This window comes from Topomyia yanbarensis, chromosome 1, assembly GCF_030247195.1.
Source record: "Topomyia yanbarensis strain Yona2022 chromosome 1, ASM3024719v1, whole genome shotgun sequence".
NCBI lineage: Eukaryota > Metazoa > Arthropoda > Insecta > Diptera > Culicidae > Topomyia > Topomyia yanbarensis.
Window position 1 is genome coordinate 5606477 of NC_080670.1, and position 14622 is coordinate 5621098.

Genomic DNA, 14622 nt, shown 5'->3' on the forward strand with positions numbered 1-14622 from the left:
TGGTTATGGAATTTGCATTTCAACTTCCGTCTCATCCAGAATCCGACACTAACTTAGTGATAGGACAAAGTTAACGTCGAATTAATGCTAGCTCTAAAAACGAAAATACTATTTGTGTTTCTGAGCAAACCCCTAGCCCTGCGTGATATCCCGCAAGTGGAATAAAAATTGTTTTACCTAAACTTGGCTCGACTAAGTAAACATATAGCATAGTACAGAATTTTGCCAATTTTTCGTTGGCTGAAAGTTTGCTAAGTGATGGAAGCTTGGTGGAGTTTTGCTGAATTTTGGTCATCAAATTGCGGTGTATGCAGAGGAATCTGTCTAGATGCCGAAGGTTTGAAATATTTCAGCCAAACATTTATTTACTGTTCCCATATCATAGGAGATGACTGAAAACAGGAAGGCGTCCCTAAGTCAAGGTGCAATTCTGTGCTAAGGATCAATTGGGTCAGTTCAGATATCAATCTGACAGGCTCTGAACTGATGAAGCACATAAGTAGTGCAAATCTAATATTTCTGAATGTAGAAAACCGACCAACTTTTGCGTGGTCTGGGAGAGAGGTGGTGTTAGACACAACCCTTTGCTCTGAATGAGTTTTGCATTAGCGGGTCAAATAACAGATTCTAAATGAAACCAGACCATTGTACATCTTTCGATTATCTTGATATCGGCCTAAATCGGGTAATATATCATAACGCTAATACTATAAACTGGATCCTTTTCATGAAAAATGAAGTTTTCACGCCCCCTCACCTGATCCGAACATTCAGTATAACAATCAAAATTACGGCCTGCTGAAATTCACCATAAGCAGTGTTTTAGTGGATGACTTTACCCGTCTGGTCTGCAATTGTAGTGATTCTGAAAGGGAGCCCTTCCGAGAACCAAGCTCTAATGCTCCAAATGGAGCTATTTACTAAATAAATCTTATTTCTAAATTTATGCATTGCTTTATAAATCATTTTGTGAGAATATTCAATAAATTTGAAGGATGTATAAATTATAGCTTACATCAATTGCAATGAATTTGTAGCTATATATAGTATTCCGAAGAATTTTCAAGTAAATTCTCGACACTTTTAAAAATTCTAAACTATTAATTGCAATCGCTAAATTGTTTTGAAGAATTTGTGGTTAGAAAAGGAGAAAATCCACCGCAACCGCATTGATTGGCTCTATTCCTACAGTCACCTCACCAGTGAACGTTAAGACTAATTATATAAAACAGTTACCATCGTGTAACTCTAGTAATTCGAGGAATTGTTACCCTAAAAAGCACATAAAACTGTTTCCTGGAAAATATTTAAAAATAAACTCACATCATTTAGCTTAGGTTAGCAACCGATCAATTCGCATGCCAAGCATAAAAACCCACTCACCTTCGTAGCCTGCATCAGCTCGATCCAGTGCCGTTCCCGGATCGCCGGATTCTGCAGCTCCGTGATCGCCCGCAGCGATGTCAGCAGATTTTTCAGCACCGCCTCCACATGCTGATACGGATTCCACCCACGCATATCCTTGTCCAGCTGGCGAATCTGTTTTCCGTAGTTCTTACACTCGACTTCCATCGCTTCCACGTCGATCTTCTTCCACGGCGTCTTCTTCCAGTCATTAACGCACGATTCAACCGCATACACAAAATCCCAGATCTGTTTTACCATGCGAATTTCCTTCCGACACTGCCGCAGCTTAAGATCGTCCGGAGGGTACAGCTCGAACAGCGCAGCCGAATCGCTTAAACTCTTCATCTGAGTTTCCATTATGTTCAGCTCCAGGTTGACCTGATTGCACATCTGGTACACGTTTTCGCAGGGAACCTTGAAGAAGGGTAGCTTCTTGAAACCTTCCCTGTACAACTTGGAACGGATGTCGAACAGCGCGATTCGTTTCTTGATCAGATCCACCTGGTAGGCTTGCGCCGGAGCTATCTTCTCACGAACTTTCATAGCGGTTTTCTTGATATGAAGCCAACGCTCCGGCAGTTCGGCAAACTGTTTGTACACGTTCTCATCAAACTCGACGTTGTAACCTTTCAACAGATCGACCGTGGCTTTCAGCGGTTCAAACATATTGTCGTAGGTGTTCTCACGCTCCTTTAGCTTGTTCAATGCAGACAGAATCTTCAACAAGGTAGGGAAATCTTCTTCCGCTGCTTCTAGCACGAATATCTCATCACACTCGTTGGCGAAGTCTTCTAGTTCTTGAAGACTTACCACAACCTTATCGATCAAATTGTTCTTGAACAGATTAGACCACTTACTAATCTCCAGCAGTAGAACCGTTTTAAAATGACGCAGATCTAGCGACAACCACACGTCGAACACCGTGGAGACGTCCATGTCGACAAAGATCTTATCGTACAGGTCGTAGTAACTATCGATCTGTACCTTGAATTGCTCTAGCGTTGGAGCAACCTCGCGGAGTGGAGTTTCGGCAGAAAGCAACATCTCCATTTCGTCTGGCGTCAAGGGGCGACCGTATTTAAGGAACTGCTCCAGGACGGAGTGTTTATCGTCCAACCAGAGATAGTTGTAGTCATCGAATCGTTGAGTGTAGTCATCCACTTCACGCACCGTCTGGATCAAACGGTTGATGATCGAGTCCTTCATTCGTTCGATTTCCAGATTATCGTCAAGGTGATCTGAAAACATTTAAATTAGTATGCGTGGCGTTTTCTGGTTAGAACTTACCTAGATAGGTTGCCAAGGTAACCTCGCCGTTTTCATCAGTTCGTTCAGCTTCCGGTGGTTGGGCAACCCTGGAAATGGTACTCATACAGTAGATATCAGTCAGCAGACCTTCAACCATCACCAGAAAACCGTTTGGATCGTAGGGATCCAAAGTTGGTACGAAGCATGTTTTAGGAGGATGTAGCTCGTACTTTATCTCGAAGATCGGAGCATCGTGCTCCAAACGGTTCTCCATCTCAAACTTAATGTACCGGATGCTGGTGTTGATAGAGTCCAGAATCTCTTTCGAAACCAGTGAATCAACGTACTCCTGGTAGGGTCTGAACAAAGACAGCTGCGAAGCCGTTCGATCGATTTCAGCACTTTTCGAAGAAAGCACATCCTCCGAACCGGCTTGTGACCCTACCTCGCCAGCTTCTTGTTGATCTTCATCAACTATCTCCTCGGCGGACGATTCTTTAACCACTAGCAGGGACTCAACAGTGGCTGCCCTTTTCACGCTCATCTCAGAGACTGCCTTTTCCTCCAACTTTACCGGAAAGTCAAAGTAGTATCGGAAGTTTTGCTCGATCGCAATATTGATTAACTTTTTCGTGTCGAAACAAGCCTCCAACCGCCGTTGAACCTTCCCGGGACGATCGTCGATATCCAGCAGACCGTCTGTGCCGCCGTCCTTTCGTTGATACATCGGAACCTGCCCCCAGCTGCGAATACTCTCCTGAATCCTCTTGATGTTGTTCTGGGCCTTCAATACCCGGCCGTGCAGATTGTCGAGACTATCGTAGAATTTCTCGATGAAGGGCGCTTCGTAGTTGTTCCAATCGATCCTTCCGGAGCAGGCCAGTTCAATGGTTTTATCGATGGCGACAATCTCTTTATGAATCAGATCACGCTCACAAGGTACGCAGTTTTCGACGATCTCGTTGTACCATTCGACAATCCGCATCAACTTCATCCGAGCTTGCTGAAATAGAAATAGGCAATGTTACATTGGAACAACAACAAAATAAGTCACAACCTACCCAAAGGGCCTCCTCCGAATCGGAGAATTGCAGTGCCTTGTCCGGAATATTCGCCAGTCCCATCCGCTTCATGTAGCGTATCTCCAGCAGGATCATAACCAACGCATGATTGAAGTTCATCTCCAGTAAGCCCTTGTCCGGATTACGGACCAACAGGGCTTTGCTCATGTGTGAAGCGATATGTTTTGCCACACTCGATGACCATTCCTTGAATAGTTTACTTTCGAAGGCTTCCAAATGTCGCATCATTTCGTGGTAGTTTTTCATCACATACTCGTCGTCTTCGTTTTTAAAGAGTCTGTTGTCGAGGAAAAGATTGTTAGTTTGAGGAAGATACAGAACCGAACGTAAAACTTACGGATACTCGACCATGGTCAGATCATTGATCGGCTTCGTGATGCGATCTCGCATCTTATGGATCCAGAGAATTGCTCCAGCTACTGGTGGAAAGCTTGGATCGATTGGGATCCCATTCAGGCCACTTTTCGCGTACCCTTCACAGCCATCGTCGAAGATTCGTTTTACAATATTTAGATCGTTGTTGTACAGATTGACAATGTTAGTGATCTTCCGTTGAATGTCGGGTAGAATTAGCGGACGGTTCAGCAGTGTACCGGCAATTTGTACCAATTTCATAAGTTGCTCTACGTTGTTGCACTCATCGAAGGCTAGCACAAACTGGGCTGTCAGTTTTCTTTCCATCACATCCGTACGCTCCTGGTACTTGGCCAAGTCACGCTCGAACGTCTTATCGTTAGGATCCGGGTCTAGCGGATCGTACTGGATGATACCCCAACGAAGATACAGTTTGTTGAAATCGTCGTAAATATCTTGCATCTTCCGGCTGATGGCACGACCTCGTAGGCCTCCAATTTCAACTTTTTCCAGCTTGCGAAACTCCGTCGCAGTGTAGAAAATATCCTTTATTTGGGTCAACCGGGTAAGGTATCGATCGAGTCGGTCGAAGATCGTCTGAAGCCGAAACGTCCAGTAAGTCGGTTGGGTGTCGGGCTGACGAAACTCGTTCAACCGACCATGGAAATCATGGAACTGATCTCTGTGAAGCGAAACAAGCACATGCAGTGGAGTCAGCTAATGAACTCGATGAAACTTACTTGTAGTACAGCAAATTGTCGATCACGTTGTTAATCTTCAGCAAACACTCATCTGGTTCGCCCTGAAACAACGATCCCGGGTCCAAACACTTGCTTGCCTCGGTGATCATCATGTTGCTGATCATCTTGAAGAGAATCATCATACGGGTGTTGGTGCCGTAGTAGAACGAATGTCCCCACATCATACAGATGCAGTGCAGCATCGGTGCGATCAGTTCCAGCGAGTCCGTAAAGTCGGTACTCTCGAACGTCTCAAAGTGTTTTTTCTGTAACAAGGGATAACTCAAGCCAGGTTCCAACTGTTCAAAAGGCTCTTACCAGTGGCTTCAAATACAGAGTAACATCATCCGCTTCGTGCACCGCCGCGACTACACTCTGAAACGTGGACTTGAACGAGGAAAAGTACACCGAATCGATACCCTCCAGGATGATTCCGATCTGACGAACCCGGGGTTCTAGCAGTTGGGTGTAAATGTTACGCATATTGCTCTGCCGGGCATCCCAGAAGGTGATCTCCTCCAGCGGCGACGGATGGTGACCGTCCTTGAAGATCGACGTCGAGTCCTCCTTCAGTACGTCATTGATCTGGTAGGCCCACTTGATCACGATACCCTCCAGCGAGTTTTTCATCTTGAGCGAGCAGCCGTCCGGGTTACTATAGGCGGGTGGAGTTAAGTGGGGTAATGTTAAATTAGTTTCAATTTCATATTAGTTTCAAACATCATTTCAAACCAAATATGACCAGCAAAACTTTTCACTAAATGAGTTTTTGACGAATAACGTATAGTACAATGTTCATTCCAGAATCATATTTCGGACCCCTCCCGATTTTTTTACTGGATCCGCTCCTGGGTGCATCAGAAACTGTTAATTGGGACTTAAGAATCGGAGGGGAATCGGAGGAATTGGAGGGAATGGGAACTGTTAGGGTAGGTAGCGATTGGGAATTTGGAACATGCAGTTTTGAATTGGAAGGAGCTGCGAGTTAGATGAAGAATTTTGAATCGGGGCTTGCGAACTGGGAAGTGGGATTTAAAAATGACGAACGGTAAAAGGGAACCAGGAATTTGGAATTACAACATAGGCTTGAGAACTGAAAATCGGAAGTGTCTGACGTGACCATAGATTTTATCGGGTGAAAATTTGGAATTGAGATTTGTTAACTGGAATTTGGGAACTGGATTTTGGAAGTGCAAAACTGGAAATGGTGAAATGAGAATTAAATTAGTTGTGGAATTTGCGTTTCGACTACGTCTCATCAGAATCCGATACTAACTTAGTGACAGGACTAAACTAGCGCCGGATTGATGCTAGCTTCAAAAAACGGAGATACAATTTGTGTTCCTGAGTGCTAGAGCTAGCTTAGTCTTGTCACTAAGTTAGTGTCGGACTCCAATGGGACGAAGTCGAAACGCAAATTTCATAACTAATTTAATTATAGGTTTTGTGCTCTTCATGCGCAAAGATGGTTTCAAACAATTTTCTCCTTAATGGAGAAAAAACTATTTTTACCAAAATTATTTCCCACTAAGGAGAAATATAGCATAGAACAGAGAATTGAAAATTACGATTTGAGAATAGCAAATCGGGATTTGAGAAATAAAATTTGAGAATGGAAAAAGTTGTATAATTAAAAACTGCCAAATCGAAAACTGAGAAAATTTGGGAACTGCGGATTGTGAACTATATAAGACCTAGGAATTGAAAATTGGGAAGCGGAAAATTGGAATAGAGAACAGGAAACAGAGAGCTGGAATGTGGGAACTGAAATTAAAGAATAAGGAACAGGAAATCAGCAAAATTGAATTGTAAATCGGAAAAAAGGAGTTGAGAACAGGGAACTGGGATTTAGGAATTAGAATCGATAAATTGGAATTTAAAAATTTGGAAACTTGCTTGAAAATTGGGAACTCAAATCTGGGAAATGGGAACTCAAAATTTGGGGTTGAGATTTGTGAATCGGGAATTAGGAATTGGAATTTTGGAAATGGGAATTGAGAAGTAGGAATTAGTAACTAGGAATTCAAAATTAGTAATATTGAATTAGGAACTGGGTACTGGAAACAAGGAAATAAGCTTTAGAACAGTACATAGAGCATCGGGAGTTGGTAACTGGGAACTGGAACTTAGGAATTGGGAACAATAAATCAGTAACTGGCAATTGGGAATTTAGAATAAAGAATTAGCAAATTGGAGCTGGGAACTGGAAATTGCGCACTACGAACTGGTATGTGAGATCTAGGAATTGGTAATTAAGAAATTTTGAATTGAGAGTATTGATCTGGGAACTGGGAAGTGGAAACTGAAATTTAAGAATGAGAAATAGGAATTGTGAATCGGGGAATGGGAAATGAGAGCAGTGAACTGGGAATTAGGAACTTGGAATTGGTATTTGAGAAATCGGAATTTGAAGATTGAGAACTGGAATCTGGGGATATTACTCGAGTTTGGAATTTGTGAATGGAGTATTAGGAACAGGGTTTTGCGAAGGACATTTGGGAACTGAGAATTGAAAGGTAGGTATTAGGAACTGGGAATAAAAAATAAGGGAATGGCACATTAGGAATCGATTATTGGGATATGGAAGTTGCGAACTGGAAACAGGGAAATAAAATTTGAAAACTGTACAGAGAGCCTTGAGAGTTGGTAATTGGAACTTAGGAATTTGGAACTGGGAATCAGAAATTGGTAATTGGAATTTGAGAGTAGGAAAATATCGATTGGGAATCAGAATTTGAGAAGAATTTTAAAATAATGGAAGTTGTGAACTGTGGACTGGAAATTGTTAACAAGTAATTGGTAATAGGGAATTGGGAATCGGAAATTTAAGATTGGGAGTTGTGAGTGGGGAATTTAATATTTATAAGTGGGAACAAGGATCCGAAAATCGAAAATGAGAACCGAGATCTGCGGTTGCGAATGGAGTATTTTGATTTTCGAATTGGGAATTTATAAAAGAGAGCCGATAATTAGAAGATGGGAACTGGTAATACGGAAAGTGAACTAGGAATTCAGTATTGCAGACGACTGGGAACTGGGGTTTGGGATTTTAAAATTAGGTGCTGGGAAAATCAGGAATTGGTATTGGGAATTCAAAACTGAAACTGGTGGAAGAAACGGAAGTACGTACTTGTGAACTGGCAATTGGATCATGGCAGTTGGGAACTAGAACTAGTAGTAGGTAACAAGAAAGTTGAAGAAGAATTAGGAATTAGGATTTGGGAACTTGAAACTGATATGAGACAAGAAATTTGATAACTAGGAATCGGGAATAGGGATCTGAAAAATTGGAAAATTCATAAATCCCAGAGCTCAATTTCTTATTTCCATTTTCAACAAATACCACTTTTAAATTATTAGTTTCCAATTTTAGGGTGCAGTTCTTATATCTCACTTCCCAGATCATAACTCCAACTTTCTAATTTCTATTTCCAATTGTCACTTAACAATATTCAATATCGCATTCCCAATTCATAATTACTAATTCCTTGCATCCAATTTAAAAAAAAAACATCTCCATTTCACAGTTCTCAATCTCAAATCTTAATTTCCGATTCTCAATTCGTAATTCCCAATTTCCAGTTCTCGATTTCCCGTTTTCATTTTACAGTTTTGTGTGTTCAGTTGACCATGCATAATTTTCAGTCCAAAATCCCCGTTCCCGGTTCCCTAATTCCAGTTCTTTATTTATAAATCTTCATTTTCAGTTCCCAATATCTAGTTCCCAATTTACAATTCCCCAATCCCCATGGCACGGTTCCAAATATTTACATTTAATTTCATAATAGGAATTGAGGGATTAGAAATTGGGATTTAGGAATGTTAAATAGGCAATTGGGAATTAGGAACTGAGAAAAGGGAATTTGGAATTGTGAACTGGGCACTGAGAATTGAGAAACGAGACTTCTAAATTGAAGGTTATGTATTTTGGAATTTACAATTGAGAATTTGGAATTGAGAAATGTGAATTGGGAACCTAAATTAGGACATTTGTAGATGTGAACTTGGAATTGATCATTGGGAATAAGACATTGGGAATCGAGAAATGGTAATTAGGAATTGAAAATTGGCTGGGGAATGAAAATTGAGAATTGGAATTTGGAAATTGAGAACTCTGAATTGGCAAACTTGGTGCTAGGAATTGAGAAACTGGGTATTAGAAATCGTGAATTTTGAAACACAAAATTACAAATTTGTGGAATGAGAACTAGGAATTAAGCAATTATGCTTGGGAAGGAGAAATTGGGAATCGGAGTGGGTGAGTTAACATTTTTGAACTGGGAATTGAAAGACAGAAACTGTGAACTGGCTATCGGGTGCTGGGAATTGAGAAATGGATTTTTGTATATTTGGAAACTTTTCAGAAACTGGGAACTGGGATTAGGGAACTGAATTTGGACTAAAAATTATACATGGGCAACTGGGAATTCAGAACTGGAAAATGAGAACAGGAAATTGGGAACTGAGAATCGAGAATCGGGAATTCGGGGTTAGGAATCGGAAACGGTGAACCGGGAACATAAAATGTTTAGCCGGAAGCGGAGAATTAGTAATAAGGATATGAATATTGAGAGTTGGGAAGTTGAAAGACCAAGAACCAAGCGGGATCTAAGAATTGCGCCCTGGTAATTAGAAACTGAGAAGTGATAAGTGGTGTTTGTTAAAACTGGAAATAAGAAATTGAGCACTAAGATTTATGAGCCGGTAATTAGAAATGGTTTTGAACTGAAAATTGGGGATAAGGATTGTGGCACTAGAAGAATTGGGAACTCGAAATCGCTTATGCATAGAATAGAATTAAGGCTCAAGTTACCTCAAGGCTTGGTAGTGTGCGTAAGAAAAATTGTGCTCAGCTTTGCCACCAGATTATCCATTTAAACCTTTTCAAAACTCTAAAAGAAGAATATCAGTCGATTTATTAGATCATCACGATTCAATTCATGCAAAATACCTGCCGGAAAGGCCATCGGCTTAGCTGAATGGTGCTTTTGAAAATGTGGCTGTGGTTTTTTCATTGCGCTGTTGTGTTGCGTGCCCCAGCACGGTGTGGTAGTGTGACAAAAAATCACAGCCACTTTTTCAAAAGCACCATTTAGCGAAACCGATAGTTTTTCCAGCAGCTATTTTGTATGATTTGAATCGTTGTGATCTGATAAATCGGCTGATATTCTTCTTTTAGTGTTTTGAAAAGGTTTAAATGTATAATCCGGTGGCAAAGCTGAACACAATTTTTCTTACCCATACTACCCAGCGTTCAAAACTAACACATGCTCAAAAAAGGTAACTTGAACCTTAAGAATCGGAAATTGAGAATTAAAAATTGGTAACTAGGACTTGGGAATTAAAAGTTAATAGTTGAAAATTGAAAACTGGGAATTGGGAATGGAAATGTTAAATTAGGAAATGGGATTAGGACATAAGGGTTTGGGAAAATTTGGAACTATGAATAGAGAATTGGGGACAGAGTGCTCGTTACTGGGAGCTAGAATTTAGGAATTGGGAATTGAGAATCGAACTGGAAACAAGGAATGAAGGATCGGTAGATATGGGTTTGAGAGTTATCTATTGGGACATGTTAATTGGGAACTAATTTTGGAATTGGGAAACATTTAACCAAAGAAATTAGGGTTGGAAATCACGAATTAAAAATGGGGAATTGAGAACTGGGGGTAGCTGGGAGGAACAATTTAAAATTTGCAATCGTGAATTTCGAACTGAGAGCTGTGGTTTGGAACAGGAAACTGAGAACTGAAAATTAGATGGTGGGAACCGGGAATTGAGAACCAGAAATTTAAAATTGGGAACCGGAATTTGGAAGCTGAAAATAGATTGTTTGAGAAATAGGAACTGTAAATTGTTAATTTGGAATTAGGAATTGGAAAAGGTATGTTTAATTGGGAACTGAGTTTTGTGAATAGGAATTCGAAGTTTGGAATATAGAATTGGAAATTGTGAACTGAGAATTCTGAAGGAGCTATAAACAGGGAATGTGAGGTTTGCGATAAGCAAATTTGAACTATATAATCAAAAGTGTGGAACTGAGAATCGCGATTTAGGGTTTGAAATTAGGAACTGAAAATTGGTTGATAGGAACCAGGAAAAGGGACAAGTATTTTAAAGTTGGGGACAGGGCTTTGGGAACTGGAATTTGGGAGCTGAAAATAGAAAATTTTAGAAATAAATTGGATAAATTGATAAATTGGAATTACGAATTGGGAATTGAAGATTGGGAACGGAATTTTTAATTGGAGACTGTAATTTGGAGCTGGGAATTAGGAAAGTGGGAAATGAGAACTCTTAAGGAGCTAGAAACAGAAAATTAGTGATTTCAAAGGGGAGACTTGAAGTTTAGAATTTGGAATTTTGAGTTGTGATTTGGGATTCTAACTTGAGTGCTGGAAATTGGATAAGGCAACCGAATAATAGGAACAAGAAATTTGAAATTGAGAACTGGGATTTGGGTACTGAAAATAGAAAGTTTGAGAGTCACGAACTGAGAATTGATAATTGGGAATTACGAGTTATGAATTAGGATTTGAGAATTGAGACTTAGGACACAGGAACTGGAAATTGGGAAATCGGTGTGGGATTTGGAAACTAGAAATCGGGAACTTGTCTTTTTTACAATTTTGACATTTCGAATCTGCGTTCGGCATATGCTAAACTAATTCAGTAATTGTTGAAAACAAAATTAATCAAAAAATGTTGAAAAACTCAAACAACGCTTGATGTTTTGGGATTCCGCACCCGTTTATCAAATTTAGAACTTTCGTTTAATTTCGAAATACGAAAGCTGCGATCTTTCAACGGATATTTTGTCCTAGTATTTTTTTTTAAGCCGAACAACAATACTGAAATATTACTTGGACCTTGAAAAACACATTCTACTCACCCCTCGGCAATCTGCTGACCAACGCTCTCCACCTCCCCGATCGATATCGGCATAGGCAGAAGTGTTTGATTAATGATATTACCCTTAACCTGCGAATAGAGAACATCGGTGAAATATGGCATATCACGCGACTGGCAGTACCTCTATGTATAGCTATTTAGACTCGGTTCCGGTTGACTTTGGTGGAATTTGCATACTTTCAGCTGCTAAAAATAGCACAGGTGTTTCCCCCCACATAATCAAGAGTGAATTATTCCAGCTAATGTCTTCTTCGCACGAAGGTGAACAAAGAAGCTTCCACTGTCTCACGGATAATCTTTTTTTTTATTGGTAGCAGGTCCGTGACCACCCTTCATCAAAGCACAGCCCTTAACCTAATGAATTCCTGCGTAATCGACAATTGGTACCGTTTCGCTTAGGGACAGCAGTAGGTTTCCGTCCTGCCGACGAACGGCTACAGGCGCTAATTACCTCGGTAATGATGTTCCGCAGGTCCTGGAAGTGGCTGTCGACGTCCTTCTTGATTACATCCGGCCAGCCATCCTGATTCCTCGGGTTGCTGATAATCGGATAGAATATCTCATCCACTATCGTGGCAAGGTCATCGATGGGACTCGCCGAAAGGTCACCGTACATGATTTGCTGACCGACCGCAGGTGGGAGTAGAAGGGAGAGAGAGAGAGAGGGAAAATAAGCCGTGGTTAGTAAAGGGAAGGAAGGTTGATCGTGGAACTGCTCGCTAATGGTAATGATGATGGGATGAAAGGTGATTTTTTTTGTGTTCGGTGTACAAGGGCAGTTGGCAAGATTCAATCTAGAAAGTGTCGCATTGAGATTTTTTTGGTCGAAGGAAAGAAAAATAGATTCCATTCCATTTAAATGCTAGGAAAAATGCCCCGCAGGCAGTAGACAATATGAAATTAAAACAATGTATAGGCAATTGTTTCTCTCTGGGGCTAGACCTGTGATAGCTTTAGAAAAACATGGGAACACGAGCACAGTTTTGTAAGCAATAATAATAAAAAAACACTTTTTTAGGTTTTTAATCTTTTCTAAAAAAAAAATTTAGTGAAAAATGTAGTTCCAGTACAGAATCCGAATGAAAGATTGCATAGAAGAAACTGTTTTTTGCAGCTCCTATTTCGCAACATATCCAATGTACCAATGTATAAATGTAAAAAAACCAATGATTTCAAATCATACTAATTTGAAATTTACAAATTTCGGCATTTCTTCAAATCTACAGCAAATATCAATTCCTCTCGCAAAAGAAAACCAACTCACCTCCCGAATGTCCTCGCTGTTCAAAACCGTCTCCCTAGCTTTAACGAAAAAGCACCGCTTCCCCTTGCCGGTCGTCGGAAAGAAGTGAGTCGGAATCAGCGCTCCCGCATTGTTGAGCGTTATGATCAACCGCCGTACGTTGGCCCTCTTGACCCACTCCATTACGATCATCTTGAAATCTTCGTTCCCCATCATCTTCTGCCATTTTTCCTCCTTCAACCGCATCGTCTTCAGCACGTAACTGCCAACGAATGCCGCACACGGATCCTCCTTTTCTTCTTTCTTTTTCTTCTCATCACCCATGTTGATCCGTTGGAATCGAAAAAAAAAACCCGAAAAAATAATCAACTCGCACTTGTCAAACAAAACCAGAAAAACCGAACGTCTGTGCACAGCCAACTGCGTTGGCAAAATGAACCTCGGCTGGCAGAAACTGCTCAACTTCCCGAAAACCGCCGCGAAATCGATCATACAAGAAACAAAACAAGCGGGGAAACTCATTCACCCTCGTATGGTAACTAACGCGACTCGGCATGTGTATAGACCGGGGCAGCACCTAACCTTCCCCCCTCGCGGCACCGGAAGGTGCTAAGTGTACAGCTATTGTGTTTAACACAGCACAAGGGTAAAAACAGTAACTATTAAACTTTCCCGCTCAAACTCATCGACAAAGTGCAATCAGGAAGAAAGGTAATTTATTTCCACACATCAACAAACTGGGCCGTGCTTCCCGCGACCGCGTCGAGTCGATCGGTTTCTGGTTACGTTGCTGCTGCTGTGTGGTGTTGGTGCCGCGGTACCTTTCCAGGGTTCCGTCAATTGCGTCGTCCCGCTAACTCAACAATAGCAGCAATAACAGCGTGAAATGGTTTTTGTGTGGTGGTGTGCAATTCACCACATTGAATGTGTGCCAACCTGATCGGCTAGCGCTAGTAGAGTATAGCAAAAAATAATTTCTCCTTTATATTGTGACAACTGGCAAAGTAGGCTTAGATGAAAATTTGACCCGTATTTTCACTGTCTGACGTTAATGCCGGAAGCTGTCGAGACGTAGACCGGTCCACAGATACCGATGACATATCTTGGCAGACATACACTCGTAGAATTTTTACACCGACGTCGTACTTATTCCACAGACTAACAGACATAACACTATGAGCATATTTCTCCAAAAAATCCGCCTATTGTCCCAGAACAGTAGCTACACAGTCCCAAACACTAATTTGCTAGTGGATTATCCCTCATGTTTGGGAACGATTTTTCAGTAATGGTACATGTGGCGCCATCATCGCAAACGCGACCACAGTCTTAACTAAAAATATATTTATATTTACCGTTTGAGCGGACAAAGCATTGTTTTCGAGTGCTACTCATGCTTTCTCGTTCATTCTCTGCTGTTGGTTGGCGTTGCTAACATGCTGTTCGTTTCGTCACTTTCGCTGAAGTCCCGACAGTATTAGTGTCACTACTCTGCAGACGGCATTCCATGTGCCCTCCTCTCGACACATCTTAGCGATGATATTCGTTAAATCGAAGGCATTTTCCTTCGCGCTGCTGCAAATAGCGGGCAGACGAAGATTAGATGCTCCGATGTTACCTCGACAGTTATCAACTC

General features: G+C 41.1%; 1 protein-coding gene across 4 annotated transcripts in view; it reads right to left on the reverse strand.

Moving 5' to 3' along the window:
• LOC131676708 (dynein beta chain, ciliary-like) overlaps window positions 1-13556 on the reverse strand; it is a 62269-nt gene extending 48713 nt beyond the window's left edge. For all 4 annotated transcript variants that reach the window (XM_058955966.1, XM_058955964.1, XM_058955965.1 and 1 more), the window contains exons 1-9: window positions 13008-13556; window positions 12195-12365; window positions 11724-11812; window positions 5150-5486; window positions 4832-5097; window positions 4075-4773; window positions 3717-4014; window positions 2695-3658; window positions 1384-2645 (exon numbers count right to left, since the gene is read on the reverse strand). In XM_058955966.1, the coding sequence (XP_058811949.1) occupies window positions 1384-2645; window positions 2695-3658; window positions 3717-4014; window positions 4075-4773; window positions 4832-5097; window positions 5150-5486; window positions 11724-11812; window positions 12195-12365; window positions 13008-13508 (4587 nt within the window). In that variant the 5' untranslated portion in view covers window positions 13509-13556. The remainder of the gene's footprint in view (window positions 1-1383; window positions 2646-2694; window positions 3659-3716; window positions 4015-4074; window positions 4774-4831; window positions 5098-5149; window positions 5487-11723; window positions 11813-12194; window positions 12366-13007) is intronic.
• Between the last annotated feature and the right edge of the window lie 1066 nt (window positions 13557-14622).